General features: G+C 37.5%; 1 protein-coding gene across 1 annotated transcript; it reads left to right on the top strand.

Moving 5' to 3' along the window:
* Nucleotides 1-1,585: 1,585 nt before the first annotated feature.
* On the top strand, nt 1,586-5,848 carry LOC107804791 (beta-amyrin 28-monooxygenase-like). Its single transcript, XM_075242445.1, has 3 exons — nt 1,586-2,645; nt 4,380-4,567; nt 5,414-5,848. The coding sequence occupies exons 1-3, from the start codon at nt 1,691-1,693 to the stop codon at nt 5,711-5,713; spliced, it is 1,443 nt and encodes a 480-aa protein (XP_075098546.1). The 5' UTR covers nt 1,586-1,690; the 3' UTR covers nt 5,714-5,848.
* The last annotated feature ends 15,404 nt before the right edge of the window (nt 5,849-21,252 follow it).

Here is a 21,252-nt window from a genome sequence, read left to right as displayed (position 1 = left end):
TTGGTGTCGGGTATGATAAGTAGGGTTTGATCATTTTATTATCTTTTTTGCTCTTAATACACTATCAAAATGAAATCATTTTAAAGTTGGTACTCTTTAATTTTAACAAAACTAAAAATATTTTATGAAGGTTAAATTTTTTTTTAATCTCTATTCTAAGAAATTTATCTATTTAATTTAACAAATTTTACTTCAAAAAATTTAATTTAACAAATATTTATTAACTCCAAGATATTTAAATAAATCTAGAGTTTTCTACTGGGAGCATGTTTGTGTTAAAGTGGGTTCAAATATTTTTTTATACTAGTAATTTTCTTCCGTTAAACGTAATATATCAATATACGCAGTATAATTTTTCGATGAAGCGGGTTCAACTGAACCCCTTAACACCATGTAGGTCCGCCCCTGATTTTAAGCATCACATAGTTAACAATAGGATCACATTAAATCCTTCTCTCGAGTCTGAAACAGTGCTTAGGAAACTTTATTTGAACATTATTTGTAACACTTTCTATGATAAAATTTACACTAACATTTGGAACTCGTCAGTAATGAGTACTATAATATGTAATTTTTTGTCATTTCTAAATATGGCTAATGGAAACAGGTCGGCCATAAGATAAAATACAGCAATGCTTTCCACTAGTTTATAAATATTATAGACACCTCTTTTTTATTTTTTATTTTAACTGTTTGGTATCGTAATTACTACTTTACTAGTGGGCTAACTCAGTTTTGCACCATATAGGGTCCATTTAAGAGGATAGCGTTCCTTAGCAGCTACAAGGAAAAATTATATTTTCTTGACTAAAACCTCTGATCAAGAACGAGGGAATCATATATATCTCACCACACCGAATGTATCTTTTTCCCCCATTTCTTACACTTTAGTTAAATTCCCGTTTTAGATTGAATAATGAACAAATCTAAGTTAACAAAATACGAAACAAGATTTTATGGTACCAATGAGGTTCTATAAAATTAGCACATGCAGAAGGAAAACAAAATATACAACGTTCCAAAACTATAAACTGATAGCTATCTACTTATCAAACTTCATTCTCAAATAAAATATAAAAAAGAAAAAGGTGGGGAGATTTTGGCAACCGCACAGCTATAAATATTTTTCCCTTTGTTTTTCGAAAAAAGAAAAAGTGGTTTCCTCAAAAAAAAAAAAAAAATCACTCAAGTATCTATGAATTCAATTGATTGAACAAAAAAAAAGTGGAATATTATATTACTGAAATTTGATTATGATTGCAATAACTTTTTCTTACATTTTGTTTTGGTAAACTATGAATTAATAGTAATAAATGATTATCATAATTTATAAGATGCTCAACCACCAAGGATTTATGTAAAGGACGGTATTGTATATACCTAATTAAATAATTCCATCTTTCTTAAAATGTTTTGCATGAGGTAAAAAGAAAAAGAAAAAGAAAAAGACCTCTAGATTCCATTTAAACTTCTATGTGGAATTTCCTTTTTGTTTTTGATGTCAACAACCAGCATAATTGACCTTCCATATTTACATTATTAATTCCTACTATATTTAGTTCCCACCAATATAAATATGTATCCAATTCATTACCAAAACTCATCCCATTCCAAATTCTCCAAACTTACAACATTTATATGTTAGATTTTCTTATTTCCTTAACCAAGTCATTTGAACACAAAACTAAACATGGAGGTCTTCTATCTCTATCTCTTTTGCCTTTTCACTCTCTTTATGTCGCTCGCCCTTTATTTCATCTTTTACAAGCGAAACTCCAGCAGCTTAATCGGAACCCTACCTCCGGGCAAAACCGGATGGCCGTTCATCGGAGAAAGCTTCGAGTTTCTCTCAACAGGTTGGAAAGGTCACCCTGAAAAATTCATATTTGATAGAATGTCTAAGTATTCGTCTAGTGTCTTTAAAACTCATCTTTTAGGTGAAAAAGCAGCAGTCTTTTGTGGTCCAACGTGCAATAAATTCTTGTTTTCTAATGAAAATAAACTTGTACAAGCTTGGTGGCCAGATTCTGTAAACAAAGTATTCCCATCTTCAACTCAAACTTCATCAAAAGAAGAAGCAATTAAAATGAGAAAAATGCTTCCAAATTTCTTCAAGCCAGAGGCATTACAACGTTATGTTGGTATCATGGATCATATCACGCAACGCCATTTTGCTTCGAGTTGGGAAAATAAGAGCCAAATCGAAGTTTTCCCACTAGCAAAACGTTACACCTTTTGGCTAGCCTGTCGATTATTTGTAAGCGTGGAAAATCCTAACCATGTCGCGAAATTTGCTGATCCTTTTAATGTTTTAGCTTCTGGATTGATTTCTATCCCTATAGATTTGCCTGGAACGCCATTTAATCGCGCGATTAAGGCCTCGAATCTAATTAGGAAGGAGCTTTTGTTAATTATTAAGCAAAGGAAAGTTGATTTGGCTTTAGGGAAAGCATCACCAACACAAGATATATTGTCACATATGCTTTTGACAAGTGATGAAAATGGGAAATTCATGAATGAATTGGATATTGCTGATAAGATTTTAGGATTATTGATTGGTGGACATGATACTGCTAGTTCTGCTTGTACATTCATTGTGAAGTATCTTGCTGAACTTCCTGAGATCTATGAAGGAGTTTACAAAGGTAAGTTATTGATTTTATCATTACTTTATTCTTTTTGTCTCCTATGCCTTGTTTTTCTCTCAATTATATATCATTCACTCTGAAGCCTAACGGCAAAGTGTTTCCGTGTACCGTGGAACCAACCATTAATATTTGTATTAGGTTAGGTTGTCTACATCACACCCCTTGGGGTGCGGTCCTTGCCCGAAAACAGTCATTAATATTTGCATTAGGTTAGACTGTCTACATCACACCCTTAGAGGTGCGTCCATTCTATGCATGAACACGAGATATCTTGTGTACCGCGCTGCTTTTTTTAATATCATTGGCTTAACTTATATATGTTGACCGATAGTACCATTAGTGTAATTTAATATGTCAGAATAAAATGACTTAATAATATAATTTTTATCTTTACAGAATATAAACTCTTATTTCATTATCTTAATGAAACTGTCATCAAATTCTTCATAATAGGAAGCTCAGACAATTAATTAATCCTAATGAGTTAAGTAATAGGAGTAACGTTCAACACTACCGCCCGATTTGTTTGTTCCAAATTAAATTTAGTTGTTGAATACAGAATTAAGAATAAAAAGGAAGTTCCCTTCTCTTTAGTGCACAAGGAAAAACCTTCGAGCAGTCTGCCCCATAGTCAAATCAGAGTTGTTAATGATTAATTTCTAAAAACAAAATAGTGGACACTTATTTTAAACAAGGTAAACTCTACTTGTCAGGTTTTTAATGATATGTTACTCTAGATCTTTAGCCACCAATCATCAGAGCATTATTCAAAGACAGTAGGCAAGGCACTAATCCGATCCTGAATCAAATATAAGTACTAGATTGGAGTTTTACGAAGCCCCGGATTTGAACCGATGACTTATGCTTTACCATGACGTTACTCTACCACTGAGTTAAAAAGGTCTTTTGAATTTAATTTCGGAATTATTCACTATATTGATAAAATATTTATATGTACATATATTATAAACACAAGTATATATGCATAAGTACATACAGTAGATACATATATTATTTCAAGACCAACTCGAATTGCTTTTTTTTTTTTTTTTGTAATGGAATAATAAAAGTTCTTCTATCCTTAAGTACTAGAAGTTTCGAGTTCAAGCCGGCGAGCCGTGAGAATTAAATTATCTTTGATAGAAAGTACTAAAATATTCCCTACAATATAAATCCGGATTAGTCTTGAATTCTAAACATTAAAAGAAAAGGATCTTTTGCCAACAATTTAAGTTCTCTATCAACCATGAAATGCAAGATCAACAACCCATTTTTTGCCTTTATCTTTTGTTTATACTAGTACTAGTTCAGATTAAGAAATAAAACCAGATTATAATACCTGATCATGCCTAAAGATAGTTGTTGTTTGTATCTTTAGGCATGGTCAGATATTATAATCTGCTTTTATTTTTCAATCTACTTAATATGCAAAAACATTATTTCCAAAAAAAAAAAAAAAAAGACTTTGTCCCTTTTTTTATTTGGCATTTTCTCCAAAGCTTTTCTCATGTCTTTAGCATATGGACATCTTATGACCGATTGGAAGAAACTGATTGTTAATTGGCCGGTAAAACTTTGATTGGGTCTTTGAAGTGAAAGTAATTAAAAAAGGTAAACTTTCTAATTAGCAGAATACACTTCTTCTTTTTTTCTTTGCCAACTTCTTGTGATTATAAATTGATTTTTATTCTTTTTAATTTACAAATGATTAATTGTTGTGATAATTAACAGAACAAATGGAAATTGCAAAGTCAAAAGCAGCTGGTGAGTTATTGAGGTGGGATGATATTCAGAAGATGAAGTATTCTTGGAATGTTGCATGTGAAGTTTTGAGACTTGCCTCACCCCTTCAAGGTGCTTTTAGAGAAGCTATTAATGATTTCATGTTCAATGGTTTCTACATTCCCAAAGGATGGAAGGTAATTTTTTATATAAGAGAAACTCCTAATAATATATGATTTTCTTGAAAATTTTTTGTATTAAATGGATTTAATGATAGTTTAATTTTTCTTACCATATGAGTATATTTTAACATATTATAGCAGGTAACATCAGCGGCCAACCCATGATTTTTACGTGATGGGGTACAGTATACTGCTCAACTAGTAAAGGCTTTTAGTGTTGAGGGTGCCTAGTACTTTAAATTAACTATTTTCATACTATATATACATCTTAAGATATATATATATATATATATATATATATATATATATATATATATATATATATATATATATATATATATATATACACACACACACACACACACACACACACACACACACATACTTTAACATATAGGTCTGCCGTTAACATACCCTATTTTCAAGCTTGTCAATCTCATTTTTTGGACCCAAAAAAAAGGAATTAGCTACGAAATTCGTTACTGATTGTCGCTAAATAGTCTATACCTAATAGGATTTTTCTATAATCCATCGCAAATCCGTCGTAAATAAGTTTACCGACAAAAGTACGTTGTTTAGCGACGAAGTTCGTCCGATGCTATTTTTTTTCTAGTGGTACAACTACCTGATCTTCCCTGAGCCGAGGGTCTACCGGAAACAACTACTCTACCTTAGCGGCAAAAATATAATTTGTCTGATGCTAATTTTTTTTTTTTTTGGTAGTGGTACAACTACCTGATATTGTATATTTTGACTTGATAATGCATAATTTTTTTCTAAATTACCAATGCGTAGAAGTTAAATTCTTATAGATAAATTTTAAAAGTTAATAGAATTTATTCTTTCTTTCAATGTATGCAGCTATATTGGAGTGCAAACTCAACACACAAAAACCCAGAATATTTCCCAGAGCCACAAAAGTTTGATCCTTCAAGATTTGAAGGTTCAGGACCATCTCCTTACACATTTGTGCCATTTGGAGGAGGGCCAAGAATGTGTCCAGGAAAAGAATATGCAAGACTTGAAATACTTGTTTTTATGCACCATTTAGTGAAAAGGTTTAAGTGGGAAAAAGTTATTCCTAATGAGAAAATTGTTGTTGATCCAATGCCTATTCCTGCTAAAGGACTTCCTGTTAGACTTTATCCTCACCAAGTTTAGTCAACTATGTTAATCTCAGTCTTTTTTTAATGATATTTTTAAGTTAAATATCCCAGGAAGTTTTTGGGAAAGGTGTATAAAACAGACAAAAACTATATGGTTATTTTCAATGTAAGATTGCTGGCCTTCTATGGATTTGATGGGTTAATTCTTATAGATAGTCTCTTCACTTTCAGTTTATTGTATTAAAGTTGCTAAATTATTTTTTATAACGAAGTAGTACTACTAGTGGCGGAGCCACTCATTGGCGAGGGGAGTCAATTGATATCCCTTCGTTCGAAATTATACCACATAGATAGATTAAATATTTTATTTTTATGTATATACTATATATTGACTCCCGTTAATTTTTTTATATACTTACTTATTTATATTTTGACATTCGTTAAGGAAAATTCTGGCTCCGCCACTGAGTAGTACAAGTTTGATTCAGGAACTATGATGATGGATTGGAGATCATGATCAAGTTTTGATGATCTCTAAAGTCATGGTTCCGAATCAAGTCAGGGTAGTGGATGTAGCTTTTCTTCTGAGGTGTCTTAGTTCGTAGCTGCCGAAATGTAGCACTGAGGTGAGGAGTGCACTAGCTAGGTGGAGTCTCCTTTCGGAATTACTTCTTTTTCCTAGCCACGTTTGAAATGATCTATGTCATGGAACCAAGATAAACTATCTATCTATATTTATCTATATTATTATAAAAGCACAAATATTAGAATGTTAAATATTGAATGACAAAAATAACCTCAAAATATTGACCAACTTTTATATCCTTCACAATTGAATTATTTTAAAAAAAAATTAGAATATAGGATAAAACAGTAACATCAAGTGCCTAAAATATAGGAGTTTGAAACCAACCAATAAAAGAAAATTTTAAAAACATAAAATAACGTGAATTTAAGTTTGAGTGCCTAAAATATAGGAGTTTGTTACCAACTAATAATAGAACTTCTTAAATGTCATTGGAAAAAAAAAAGAATTTCTTAAGCCATAATATAGCATAAATTATTTCTTTAAAAAAAATAGAATATAGGATAAAACAGTAACATCAAGTGCCTAAAATATAGGAGTTTGAAACCAACCAATACAAGAAAATTTTAAAAACATAAAATAACATAAATTTAAGTTTTAGTGCCTAAAATGTAGGAGTTTGTTACCAACTAATAATAGAATTTCTTAAATGTCATTGGAAAAAAAAAAAAAGAATTTCTTAAGCCATAATATAACATAATATTCCTATGCCATCCTAACAATATCTAAAAGAAACAAAAAATTAGAGTAAGTTTAAAAGTGGAGAATACATAATTAGCAGCCTATTTTTTTCGGCTTCAAAATCAAGAGGTAGTATTTAATTATAATTCTATTTTCTATTGTTTAATACCAAAATAATCTATAAATTTTTGTAGGATTAATGTAACGACCTGGCCGGTCGTTTTGAGTATTATAACCCCATTTTCTCATTTACTGCTCAATTTATGCTTTACATTTATTATGTGACTTGCTGGGAGTAATTGATTCGAGTCCGGTGAGGTTTTTGAATGATTAGGAACACCTAGTTCCAAGGTTTCGAAATTTAGTTGAGAAGGTTGACCAGATGTTGACGTATGTGTAATGACCGGAGAATTTTCGCTAAGGAAATTAAGGTTTTGTGGTGTCGAGGTAGATCAATTAGTACAAATATTTTGGGTTGAACACGGCGAGCTTGCGAGCCACGACTTGGACATTTTGGATTGAACAATGCACCGGGGAGTAAAGAAAATTTTTTGACGGAAAAACGTATTTCTGCGGTCCATTATGCGACCACATAATCACTCTGCGGGCCGCATAATGGCCGCAGAAGTGAGGTAGAAGAGGGCCAGTTTGGATGAAATCTGTTGTCGACTATGCGACCGCATAACTGTTCTGTGGTCACTATGCGACCACAGAATAGGTATGCGGGCCGCATAGTGACTGCATATACAAACAGATGTTTGCCAGTATTGGACACCGATTATGCGACCGATATGCAGTCCGCATAACCATTATGCGGTCACATATGCGACCGCAAAACCTGTTCCGGAGCTTCATTTTTCTGGTTTTATAAATCCGACTCCATTCTTATAAAACACTATTCTGAAGGTGCTTCATGCAGTATAACCGGAACTTCATGCAGTAGAACCTGTCTGATTGCCTACGCGTCCAGACACCTGAAGGTGCAAGAAAAGAACTATTCTGTCTACGACCTTGAGTTAGCAGCTATTGTTCATGCATTGAAGATATGGCGGCATTATTTGTACGGTGTTCCTTGTGAGATTTACACCGATCATCGGAGTTTGCAGCATCTATTTAAGCAGAAAGATCTTAACTTACGTCAACGGAGGTGGTTGGAGCTACTTAACGATTATGATATCACTATTTTGTAACACCCTGGGAAGACCAATGTGGTAGCCGATGCTTTGAATCGCCGGGCAGAGAGTTTGAGAAGTTTAGCATATCTACCAGCAGCAGAGAGGCCATTGGCGTTGGATGTTCAGGCCTTAGCCTGCCAGTTTGTGAGATTAGATATTTCTGAACCGGGTCGAGTATTGGCTTGTGTGATCTCTCAGTCTTCTCTTTATGATCGTATCAGGGGACGTCAGTATGATGACCCCCATCTGTTTGTCCTTAAGGACACGGTCCAGCATGGTGATGCTAAGGAAGTCACTATTGGAGATGATGGTGCATTGAGGATGCAGTGCAAGCTATGTGTACCCAATGTAGATGGTTTGTGTGAGTTGATTCTCCAGGAGGCTCACAGTTCGCGGTACTCTATTCATCTGGGTTGCCGCGAAGATGTATCAGGACTTGAAACAACATTACTGGTGGAGGAGAATGAAGAAGAGCATAGTAGAGTATGTGGCTCGATGTCTGAATTGCCAGCAGGTAAAATATGAGCATCAGCGACCAGGTGGATTGCTTCAGAAGTTAGAGATTCCAGAGTGGAAATGGGAGCGGATCACTATGGATTTCATTGTTGGACTTCCACGGACTCAACGGAGGTTTGATGCAGTTTGGGTGATTGTGGATAGGCTGACCAAGTGGGCTCATTTCATTCCTATGATAACTACCTATTCTTCCGAGCAACTAGCTCGAATCTACATGCGTGAGATCGTCAGGCTTCATGGCGTACCGATATCTATTATCTCTGACCGGGGTACGCAGTTTACATCAAGGTTCTGGAGAGCTGTACAGAATGAGTTGGGTACTAGGGTTGAGTTGAGCACAGCATTTCACCCTCAGACGGACGGGCAGTCCGAGCACATTATTCAGGTATTAGAGGATATTCTCCGTGCGTGTGTGATAGATTTTGGTGGTGCTTGGGACCAGTTCTTGCTACTTGCAGAGTTTGCTTACAACAACAGTTATCAGTCCAACATTCAGATGGCACCATATAAGGCTCTGTACGGTAGGCGGTGTCGGTCCCCAGTAGGTTGGTTCGAGCCCGGCGAGGCAAGATTATTTGGTACGGACTTGGTTCAGGATGCCTTGGAAAGGGTGAAGGTAATTCAGGATAGACTTCGCACAGCCCAGTCCAGACAAAAGAGTTATGAGGATCGAAAGGTTCGCTATGTAGCATTCATGATTGGAGAGCGAGTCTTGCTCCGTGTTTCGCCTATGAATGGCGTTATGAGGTTTGGGAGGAAGGGCAAGTTGAGCCCTCGGTATATTGGGCCTTTTGGGATACTTAAGAAAATTGGAGATGTGGCTTATGAACTTGCTTTGTCACGTAGTCTATCAGGTGTTCCTCCAGTGTTCCATATATCCATGCTCCGAAAGTATGTTGGAGATCCGTCTCATATTCTGGATTTCAGTACAGTGCAACTGGACGGTAATTTAACTTATGATGTGGAGCCGGTGGCTATTTTAGACCGGAGAGCATAGCATCAGTGAAGGTGCAGTGGAGAGGCCAGCTAGTCGGAGAAGCTACTTGGGAGATTGAGCAGGAGATGCAGAGTAAATACCCACTCTTATTTGAGACTCCAGGTATTATTCTAAACCCGTTCGAGGACGAACGTTTGTTTAAGAGGGGGAGCATGTAACGACCCGGCTGGTCATTTTGAGTATTATAACCCCGTTTCCCCATTTACTGCTCAATTTATGCTTTACATTTGTTATGTAACTTGCCGGGGGTAATTGATTCGGGTCCGGTGAGGTTTTTAAATGATTTGGAACACCTAGTTTCAAGGTTTGAAGATTTCACAAGGATCTTGCTAGGGCTTCAAAGAGGTAAGAATTTCTTTCCTCAATTCTTCAATTTCGGGTTTGGAGTAAAGATGGGTGATTAATAGTATGACTCTTGGGTGTAAGAGTATTATGTATACATACCAATAAGGTTGTGGAAAGATTTTTAAGTTCAAATGGGTAAAGATTGGGTTGAAAATGGTAGAAATCTTCATAGACTTTAATTAAAGATTTGAGGTTCGAGTTGATGTCGGATTTTGGTGAAATTTGTATGGTTGGACTCGTGGTTGGATGGACATTCATATTATGTAACTTTTGTTGGGTTCCGAGACGTGGGCCCAACAGTCGATTTTGAGTTAATTTCGAAATTTTCGTTAAAATATTGATTTCGTTAATTAAATGAGTCTATTATTGTTGTATTTATGATATGTAATTGCTTTTGGCTAGATTTGGGCCATTCAGAGGCAGATATTCGTGGGAAAGGCATTGTGACCGATTGATTGAGCTTGGTTCGAGGTAAGTGACTTGCCTAACTTCGTGTAGGGGAAATCCCCTTAAGATTTGGAACTATTGTGCTATGTGAGCGTCGTGTACGTGAGGTGACGAGTACGTACACGGGCTAGTTATGGAAAACCCGATTTTCTTACTGAGCAGCAACATATTTTTCCTGTTATTTTGAGTTATACCAGTTTGATGAGTACTAATCTATTTTCATTCTGAATTGAGTTATTCCAGTATGTATAGCTATCATGTTTAGTCTAATACAACATGTCTACGTGTCTTAATTATTTATGTGAATTATGTGCAGCATGCTTAATGAATTTCCTGCTTCTTCCCTGACTGGTACTTAGTCTAAATTGTGAGAATTTCGTGATGTAGTTGTATTTCTATCATTCGCGCTACATATTTACTTTGGGACTATGGAATGGTATGCCGGGAGATCCCCCTGTACTGCATATTTACTTTGGGACTACGGAATGGTATTCCGGGAGATCCCCCTGTCTTGCATATTTACTTTTGGACTACGGAATGGTATTTCGGGAGATCCCCCTGTACATTTATTTTGAGACTACGGAACGGTATTCCGGGAGATCCCCCATGCACATTTACGTTTGGGACTACGAGATGGTATCTCGGGAGATCCCCTGTTGTGTTTCTGTGTACTGAGTTGTTACCTTCTATGATTTCATCGTTGTTAAATTTCAGACTTTATTTTATTGCGGTATTACACTCTATATTATTTTATTATATATTTACTAGTAGGGCCCTGACCTGACCGCGTCACTATTCGACTAAGGTTAGGCTTGGCACTTACTGGGTACCGATTGTGGTGTACTCATGCTACTCTCTACACATATTTTTCGTGTGTAGATCCAGGTGCACCTTATCAGCCACTTTCTACTCTTTCGCATGCCCATTATCTTCTGTATTTTTCCTTGTTAGACTCTGATGTATAGAGACACTAGATTTTTCCTTCTGTAGTTTGTAATTCACGATGTTCCGGGTTTTGGGATTTGCTGTGTATTTTTGAATGGTTAGGTGTTAAAATTATGTTTTCATTTCATTATTCTGCAAATGTTAGGCTTACCTTGTCGTAGAGACTAGGGTCCGTCACGATGTTATACGAAGGGGAAATTTGGGTCATGACAAGTTGGTATCAAAGCTCTAGGTTCGTAGGTGTCGTAAGTCATAAGCTGGTTTATTAGAGTCTCGCGGATCGGTACGGAGACGTCTGTACTTATCTTCGGGAGGCTATGGAACTGTTAGAAAAATTTCACTACTTTGATTCCTTGTCATGCGAAAATTGTTGACTTCAGAGATACTAAATTTCTGTATTCTATTCTCTCACAGATGGTGAGGACACGTACAAGCGGATCTGATGAACAGGCACCCGTGCCCCCTGCTAGAGTCGCGAGAGGTCAAGGCCGGGGTAGAGGCCGAGGACGTCCATATGGTGCAGCCAAAGCACCCGCACGAGCTGCTACAGAGTAGCCCCCAGTAGCTCAAGCTGGAGGGCAGACACCTGAGATACCTGTTGCTGCACCAGCCCTCGAGGAGACTCTAGCCCAGATTCTGAGCATGTTCAGCACCTTAGCTCAGGATGGATTAATTCCACTTGCTCCTGCCATATCTCAGGCCGGGGGAGGAGCACAGACTCCCGTCGCCGGTACTCCAGAGTAGCGGGTTCAGGTCGACCAGGTTCCAGAGATTGTACCAATGCAGCCGGTAGCTCCATTTCAGCTCGAGGTTAGGGCAACAACTTCTGAGGCAGAACAACTCAGACTTGAGAGGTACAAGAAGTACCACCCACCTACTTTTAGCGGATTGGCTACAAATGATGCTTAGGGTTTTCTGGAAGAGTGTCATCGTATTCTCCGTACTATGGGCATAGTGGAGACGAGCGGGGTTTCTTTTACCACATTCCAGCTTAGAGGAACAGCCTATCAGTGGTGGCGTGCTTATGAGTTGAGCAGCCCGGCTGAGGCAGCTTCACTTACATGGACTCGGTTCTCGGACATGTTTTTGAGAGAGTATGTCCCTCAGAGACTCAGGGACTCATGGCGCGCGGAGTTTGAGCAGTTTCACCAGGGTTCTATGACTGTATCAGAGTATATAGTTTGCTTCAGTGATTTGGCCCGACATGCACCAACCTTAGTTGCCACAGTTCAAGAAAGGGTACGACGGTTTATTGAGGGTTTCCATCCCAGCATCCTGAGTAGTATGGCCAGGGAATTGGAGATGGATATTCCTTATCAGTAGGTTGTGGGTATTTCTAGGAGATTCGAGGGCATGTTTGCCTGGGATAGAGAGGAGAGGGAGGCCAAGAGGTCTCGAGAGGCTGGTTATTATTCGGGAGCTCGTGCCCCAGCAACTCGCCATGGTAGGGGTTATGTGAGCCGCCCTGTTCATTCAGCTCTTCCAGCCTCCAGCGGTGTTCCAGCTCCTTCTAGACCCCAAGAGCCTTATTATGCACCGCCGGTATCTAGTGTGCCTCCTGCACGGGGTGTTCCTAGCGGCCAGTCCAATAGACCTAGCCCAAGCCAGTCACAGCAGCCACGCCCTCCCAGAGCTTGTTTTGAGTGTGGCGATACTCGCCACATGGTGAGGGATTGCCCCAGTATTAGGAGGGGTGCACCTCTACAGACATTTCAGCCATAACGTGCTCCACCGGGTCCTCAGGCTGTGATTACAGTACCAGCTGCCACCCCACCTGTTCAACTAGCTCGAGGTGGAGGTCGGGGAGGTAGAGGTTGCCCTAGAGGGGGAGGCCAGGCCAGATATTATGCACTTCCGGCTCATACAGAGGCAGTTGCTTCTGATTCTATTATTATATGTATTGTTCCGGTCTGTCATAGAGATGTGTCGGTATTATTTGACCCAAGGTCTACATATTCTTATGTGTCCTCTTATTTTGCCCCGTATTTGGGTATACCTCGTAATTATTTGAGTTCCCCTATTTATGTATCTACTCCTGTTGGAGATTCTCTTATTGTGGACCGCATGTATCGGTCGTGTTTGATTGGTCTTAGTGGTTTTAAGACCAGAGCCAATTTATTATTGCTCAGCAAGGTGAACTTTGATATTATTTTGGGTATGGACTGATTGTCGCCCCATTATGCTATTCTTGATTATCACGCAAAAATCGTGATGCTGGCTATGCCAGGTTTACCGCGATTAGAGTGGAGAGGTACCTTAGAGTATACTCCCAGCAAAGTTATTTCTTTTCTTAAAGCTCAACGAATGGTTGAGAAGGGGTGTGACGTGTATCTAGCTTATGTGAGAGATGTCAGTATTGATACCCCTACAGTTGAGTTAGTTCCAGTAGTGAGGGACTTTCCAGATATGTTTCCAGCTGATCTTCCAGGTATGCCGCCCGACAGAGATATTGATTTTGGCATTGATTTATTGCCGGGCACTCAGCCTATCTCTATTCCTCCATATCATATGGCTCCTCCTGAATTAAAGGAGTTAAAGGAGCAGTTACAAGAGTTTCTTGATAAGGGTTTCATTCTGCCCAGTGTGTCACCTTGGGGTGCTCCTATCTTATTTGTGAAGAAGAAAGATGGTTCTATGTAGATGTGTATTGATTACCGCTAGTTGAACAAAGTCACAGTGAAGAACAGGTATCCATTGCCTCGTATTGATGACTTATTTGACCAGTTACAGGGTGCCAGAGTGTTTTCCAAGATTGACTTACATTCAGGTTATCATCAGTTGAAGATTCGGGAGCCGGATATCCCAAAGATTGCTTTCAGGACCAGATATGGTCACTATAAGTTTCTTGTTATGTCTTTTGGGTTGACCAATGCCCCAGCAGCTTTTATGCACTTGATGCACAGTGTGTTCCGGCCTTATCTGACTCATTCGTCATTGTGTTTATTGACGACATTCTGGTATACTTCCGGAGTCGGGAGGATCATGAGCAGCACTTGAGGACTGCACTTCACACCTTGAGAGAAAAGAAGTTATATGCAAATTTTTCAAAGTGTGAGTTTTGGCTAAACGTAGTGGCATTCTTGGGTCATATAGTATCGAGTGAGGGGATCCAGGTGGATCCGAAGAAGATTGAAGTAGTGCAGAGTTGGCCCAGGCCGTCCTTAGCTACAGAGATCCGGAGTTTTCTTGGTTTGGCGGGGTATTACCGTCGCTTTGTAGAGGGATTCTCATCTATTGTAGCACCTATGACAAGGCTGACCCAGAAGGGTGCTCCGTTCAGGTGGATAGAGGAATGTGAGGAGAGATTTCAGAAGCTCAAGACAGCTTTGACTACAACCCCAGTATTGGTATTACCTACAGGTTCGGGTTCTTATACTGTATATTGTGATGCATCGCGGATTGGTCTCGACGCGGTGTTGATGCAGGACGGTAGGGTGATTGCCTACGCGTCCAGACAACTGAAGGTGCAAGAAAAGAACTATACTGTGCACGACCTTGAGTTAGCAGCTATTGTTCATGCCTTGAAGATATGGCGGCATTATTTGTACGGTGTTCCTTGTGAGATTTACACCGATCATCGGAGTTTGCAGCATCTGCTTAAGCAGAAAGATCTTAACTTACGTCAGCGGAGGTGGTTGGAGCTACTTAAGGATTATGATATCACTATTTTGTACCACCCTAGGAAGGCCAATGTGGTAGCCGATGCTTTGAGTCATCGGGAAGAGAGTTTGGGGAGTTTAGCATATCTACCAACAGCAGAGAGGCCATTGGCGTTGGATGTTTAGGTCTTAGCCAGCAAGTTTGTCAGATTGGATATTTCTGAGTTGAGTCGAGTATTGGCTTGTGTGATCTCTCGGTCTTCTCTTTATGATCGTATCAGGGGGCGTCAGTATGATGACCCCCATCTGCTTGTCCTTAAGGACACGGTCCAGCATGGTGATGCTAATAATGTCACTATTGGAGATGATGGTGCATTGAGGATGCATGGCAGGCTATGTGTGCCCAATGTAGATGGTTTGCGTGAGTTGATAATCCAAGAGGCTCACAGTTCGCGGTACTCTATTCATCCGGGTGCCGCAAAGATGTATCAGGACTTGAAACAACATTACGGGTGGAGGAGAATGAAGAAGAACATAGTAGAGTATGTGGCTCGATGTCTGAATTGCCAGCAGGTAAAATATGAGCATCAATGACCAGGTGGATTGCTTCAGAAGTTAGAGATTCCGGAGTGGAAATGGGAGTGGATCACTATGGATTTCGTTGTTGGACTTCCACGGACTCAGCGGAGGCTTGATGAAGTTTGGATGATTGTGGATAGGCTGACCAAGTCAGCTCATTTCATTCCTGTGATGACAACTTATTCTTCTGAGCAACTAGCTCGAATCTACATCCGTGAGATCGTAAGGCTTCATGGCGTACCGGTATTTATTATCTCTGACCGGGGTATGCAGTTTACATCACGGTTCTGGAGAGCTGTACAGAATGAGTTGGGTACTAGGGTTGAGTTGAGCACAACATTTCACCCTCAGACGGACGGGCAGTCCGAGCGCACTATTCAGGTATTAGAGGATATGCTCCGTGCGTGTGTGATAGATTTTGGTGGTGCTTGGGACCAGTTCTTGCTACTTGCAGTGTTTGCTTACAACAACAGTTATCAGTTCAGCATTCAGATGGCACCGTATGAGGCTATGTACGGTAGGCGGTGTCGGTCCCCAGTGGGTTGGTTCGAGCCCGGCGAGGCCAGATTATTAGGTACAGACTTGGTTCAGGATGCCTTGGAAAGGGTGAAGGTGATTCAGGATAGACTTCACACAGCCCAGTCCAGACAAAAGAGTTATGCGGTTTGGAAGGTTCGCGATGTGGCATTCATGATTGGAGAGCGATTCTTGCTCTGGGTTTCGCCTATGAATGGCGCTATGAGGTTCGGGAGGAAGGGCAAGTTGAGCCCTCGATATATTGGGCCTTTTGAGATACTTAAGAAAATTGGAGAGGTGGCTTATGAACTTGCTTTGCCACATAGTCTATCAGGTGTTCCTCCAACGTTCCATATATCCATGCTCCGAAAGTATGTCGGAGATCCGTCTCATATTCTGGATTTCAGTACAGTGCAGTTGGACGGTAATTTAACTTATGATGTGGAGCCGGTGGCTATTTTAGACCGGCAGGTTCGAAAGCTGAGGTCCAAGAGCATATCATCAGTGAAGGTGCAGTGGAGAGGCCAGCCAGTCGGAGAAGCTACTTGGGAGATTGAGCAGGAGATGCGGAGTAAATACCCACACTTATTTGAGACTCCAGGTATTATTCTAAAGTCATTCGAGGACGAACGTTTGTTTAAGAGGGGGAGAATGTAACGACCCGGCTGGTCGTTTTGAGTATTATAACCCCGTTTCCCCATTTAATGCTCAATTTATGTTTTACATTTGTTATGTGACTTGCCGAGGGTAATTGATTCGGGTCCGGTGAGGTTTTTGAATGATTTGGAACACCTAGTTCCAAGGTTTGAAGATTTCACAAGGATCTTGCTAGGGCTTCAAAGAGGTAAGAATTTCTTTCCTCAATTCTTCAATTTCGGGTTTGGAGTAAAGATGGGTGATTAACAGTATGACTCTTGGGTGTAAGAGTATTATGTATACATACCAATAAGGTTGTAGAAAGATTGTTAAGTTCACATGGGTAAAGATTGGGTTGAAAATGGTAGAAATCTTCATAGACTTTAATTGAAAATTTGAGGTTCGAGTTGATGTCGGATTTTGGTAAAATTTATATGGTTGGACTCATGGTTGGATGGGCGTTCATATTCTGTAACTTTTGTTTGGTTCCGAGACGTGGGCCCTACGGGCGATTTTGAGTTAATTTTGGAATTTTTTCTAAAATCTTGATTTCGTTAATTAGATGAGTCTATTATTGTTGTATTTATGCTATGTAATTGCTTTTATCTAGATTTGGGCCATTCAGAGCCGGATATTCGTGGGAAAGGCATTGTGACCGATTGATTGAGTTTGGTTCGAGGTAAGTGTCTTGCCTAAATTCGTGTGGGGGAAATCCCCTTAAGATTTGGAACTATTGTGCTATGTGAGCGCTGTGTACGTGAGGTGACGAGTACGTACATGGGCTAGTTGTGAAAAAACCCGATTTTCTTACTGAGCATCAACATGTTTTTCCTGTTATTTTGAGTTATACCATTTTGATGAGTATTAATCTATTTTTATTCTTAATTGAGTTATTCTAATATGTGTAGCTATCATGTTTAGTTTAATACAACATGTCTACGTGTCTTAATTATTTATGTGAATTATGTGCAGCATGCTTAATGAATTTTCTGCTTCTTCCCTGACTGGTACTTAGTCTAAATTGTGAGAATTTCGTTATATAGTTGTATTTCTATCATTCACGCTGCATATTTACTTTGGGACTACAGAACGGTATGCCGGGAGATTCCCCTGTACTGCATATTTATTTTGGGACTACGGAATGGTATTCCGGGAGATCCCCCTGTCTTGTATATTTACTTTGGGACTACGGAACAGTATTCCGGGAGATCCCCTGGCATATTTATTTTGGGACTGCAGAACGGTATTCCGGGAGATCCCCCTGCACATTTATTTTGGGACTACGGAACGGTATTCCGGGAGATCCCCCTGCACATTTACGTTTGGGACTACGAGACGGTATCTCGGGAGATCCCCTGGTGTGTTTCTGTGTACTGAGCTGTTACCTTCTATGATTTCATTGTTGTTAAATTTCAGCCTTTATTTTATTGCGGTATTACACTCTATATTATTTTATTATATATTTACCAGTAGGTTTTGTAGGATTAAACAAGAATATGAGTAAATTATTATGTTTAGGCCATTAGTTCCTTTTTCCCCCAAAGACGTATGGCTTCAAAATCAAGAGGTAGTCTTAAATTATAATTTTATTTTCTATTGTTTATACCAAAATAGTCTATAAATTTATGTAGGATTAAACAAAAAAATGAGTAAATTATTATGATTAGTCCATTAGTTCCTTTTCCCCCCAAAGGCGTATCCTTCTAATTCAAATATTGAATGACCTTTATATATTCTTCTTTTTTTATTTTAATCGATTATGAAATTCGCACATATTTAGTAACAAATAGTTTTAGAATATATATATACAAGTGAAAATACTTTTGATACACATCTTTTAATGTTTGACACAAGATATTTCGTGCATCGCACGAACATAGAGACTAGTTATTATAAAAGCATGAATATAATATCGTTTTACAAAAATAACCTTATAATATTAAGCATAATAACTCACAATAAAAGGACATAACTAGAATTCTAGATATTAGCCTTGTAATCCTATTAGTTTTAGGATATAATACTACATGTTAGGAATCCTACATGATTACCTTTAGGAATACTATTAGTATAATTAATTTCGGGCATAGATATATAATACTACTTGTTATCATGTAAACCTAATACTTTACGAACACATTAGGTTTCCTTTTAGTATAATTACTTTTGGGATAGACACATATTTTTAGTCATGTAATCCTATTACTTTTAGGATATACTTCTTAAAAAATTCTATTACTAATTTTTAGAAAAGGAGAGCCTATATATTATAACATGAATATAATATTGATAGACCAAAATAGCCCTAAAATATTAAACTGAAGAACTCATAGGGAAATGACATAACTGTAATAACTTATTTTTTTGGACTACAATATCTTCTATGTTAGTTTTTTTAATATATAAAATTTTAAAATTAATAATTTTTTGTCTATTAAATTCTTATTAACAATATGCAGGAATATTTAATAAAATCAATTTCATAAGAATTCTCCATGTTGGAAATTACATTACCACTCCATAATGTCCAATACCAAGAAACAATAAAAGTAATGTTAGATGGACTGCAAAAAGCGTGTAAATTGAGAAAAAAAATATCCCCATGATAATATATTTGAACTATTTTCCTACTCAAATAATATTTTTTTATCAATTTTTCGTGTAATATTAAAAAATATACCCAATTATTAAACAACAACTAAGAAAATATTTAAGAATATAAATGTGTGAGAAAGAGAAAGAGAAATGGATGATACCACTAATGATTCTGTATATATAAAGATCTAAAAGTGGAACGTTAGATCGATCTTTTTACTCTTTGAAAATAAAATTTATGTGAGGATAAAATTATAATTAAGATTGAATATTCAAAACAAAAGATGAACTAATATTAAGAATTTGAATCAACATAAAATAAATTATTTTGTATATTAAGACCAAATAATTAATTCTTTCAATTAATTATTTAGCTAGAGAATCCAATTCAATTATTTTTTAAATTCATCATATGAGTAATATTATTTTCTAAGTTAAATTTTTTTTTAGGGTACATAAATTTATTCCATAAAAAGAGCGTTAAAGATTAAAAATATCAGAACACAAAATAAAAAAGGTTAGTATAGTATTAAGAATTAAAAGGCCAAACAAGTGTGTGAAGAAGTACAATCAAAACGAAATCCTGAGCAAGAACAAGCTTTCAAGACTATATTATAAAGAGTCGACTCTGGTAGAGCGAGATTATCCTTTGTAGATGCCTTCGATGGAATCGAAATATATTCTATGTCAATTACTTGCAAATGTCAGATCAAGAGGCATGATACTGTCAGCAATAATAACAAGTGGTGTACCAGCAATGATTTTATTATGATACCACTCACTTTAGATTTGATACACCTCTTCAAATAACTGAAATAACCATCACAAATATATCAAAGCAGAGCGATAATGCTAAATTTATAAGAAAAATTGATAAAATGAGATGAAGCGCTTATGGGGAAGTGTCAAACGATCAAAACAATTGCTCGGAGTTCTAGAGGTAAATTGGATATCAATAAACAACTTGGTGGAAAATTAATGGTTTGGAAGGCGATTTCTGTCAAGTACTACCAGTAGTTCCAAAATCGACAAAAGCAGAGACTGTAGAAACTAGCTTGCCAAAATTATACTTATGGTCTTAAATGAAAAAGATTCAACTGAGAAGAAATATAAAGTAAGAACAGATTCAGTATTCAGTGATTTATTGCTTCATGTCGGATATAAAAGATGATTTGGTTTTTCCATAACACTTGTTTATCAGCCCCAATGGTAATAATAATGCATTTAATAAGGGAAATATTTTCATCATTAGATTAAAATATAATTTGTGCAAATTGCATGATAGAAATTAAAAAGCAATCTTAGCTAGCAGAAATGAATATGTTGATCAACTAAATAAAAGGTTGATTGTAAATTTTTGTGCTAAAAACAAAATATTTTTTAATTTTTGACTTAGTAGAAGATGATACCAACAATTACTACCAAGAAAAATACTTAAATACTGTAACGACCCGGCTGATCGTTTTGAGTATTATAACCTCATTCCCCCATTTACTGCTCAATATTTGCTTTATCGTTGTTTTATTACTTACCGGATTAGTGGGTTCGTGTCCGGAAGGAATTCGGAGTGAAATGAGACACTTACTCTCATAATTAAAAATTTAAGTTAGAAAAGTAGACCGGATATGGACCTATGTGTAAATACCTCAGATTTGAATTTTGATGATTCCAATAGCTCCGTATGGTGATTTTGGGCTTAGAAGCGTGTCCGGAATATTATTTGGAGGTCCGTAGAGGAATTAGGCTTAGAATGCCGAAAGTTGAATTTTTGGGAAGTTTGACCGGGGGGTTGACTTTTTGATATCAGGGTCGAAATCCAATTCTAAAAATTTGAATACCTCCGTTATGCCATTTATGACTTGTGTGCAAAATTTGAGGTCAATCGAACGTGAATTGATAGGTTCCGGAGTCGTTTGAAGAAGCTACAAATTTCAAAGTTCATTAGGCTTGAATTGGGGTGTAATTCATGCTTTTAGC

Source organism: Nicotiana tabacum, chromosome 21 (genome assembly GCF_000715075.1).
Source record: "Nicotiana tabacum cultivar K326 chromosome 21, ASM71507v2, whole genome shotgun sequence".
NCBI classification, from domain to species: domain Eukaryota; kingdom Viridiplantae; phylum Streptophyta; class Magnoliopsida; order Solanales; family Solanaceae; genus Nicotiana; species Nicotiana tabacum.
The sequence above is the reverse complement of the archived record's forward strand: the minus strand, read 5'-3'. Positions and strand labels throughout refer to the sequence as shown.

Bases quoted from the DNA above. Each gene is read 5' to 3' on its own strand.
- LOC107804791 (XM_075242445.1), top strand. From the start codon at position 1,691: ATGGAGGTCTTCTATCTCTATCTCTTTTGCCTTTTCACTCTCTTTATG. The intron at 2,646-4,379 runs GTAAGTTATTGA...GATAATTAACAG, and splicing joins CTATGAAGGAGTTTACAAAG to AACAAATGGAAATTGCAAAG. The intron at 4,568-5,413 runs GTAATTTTTTAT...CAATGTATGCAG, and splicing joins ACATTCCCAAAGGATGGAAG to CTATATTGGAGTGCAAACTC.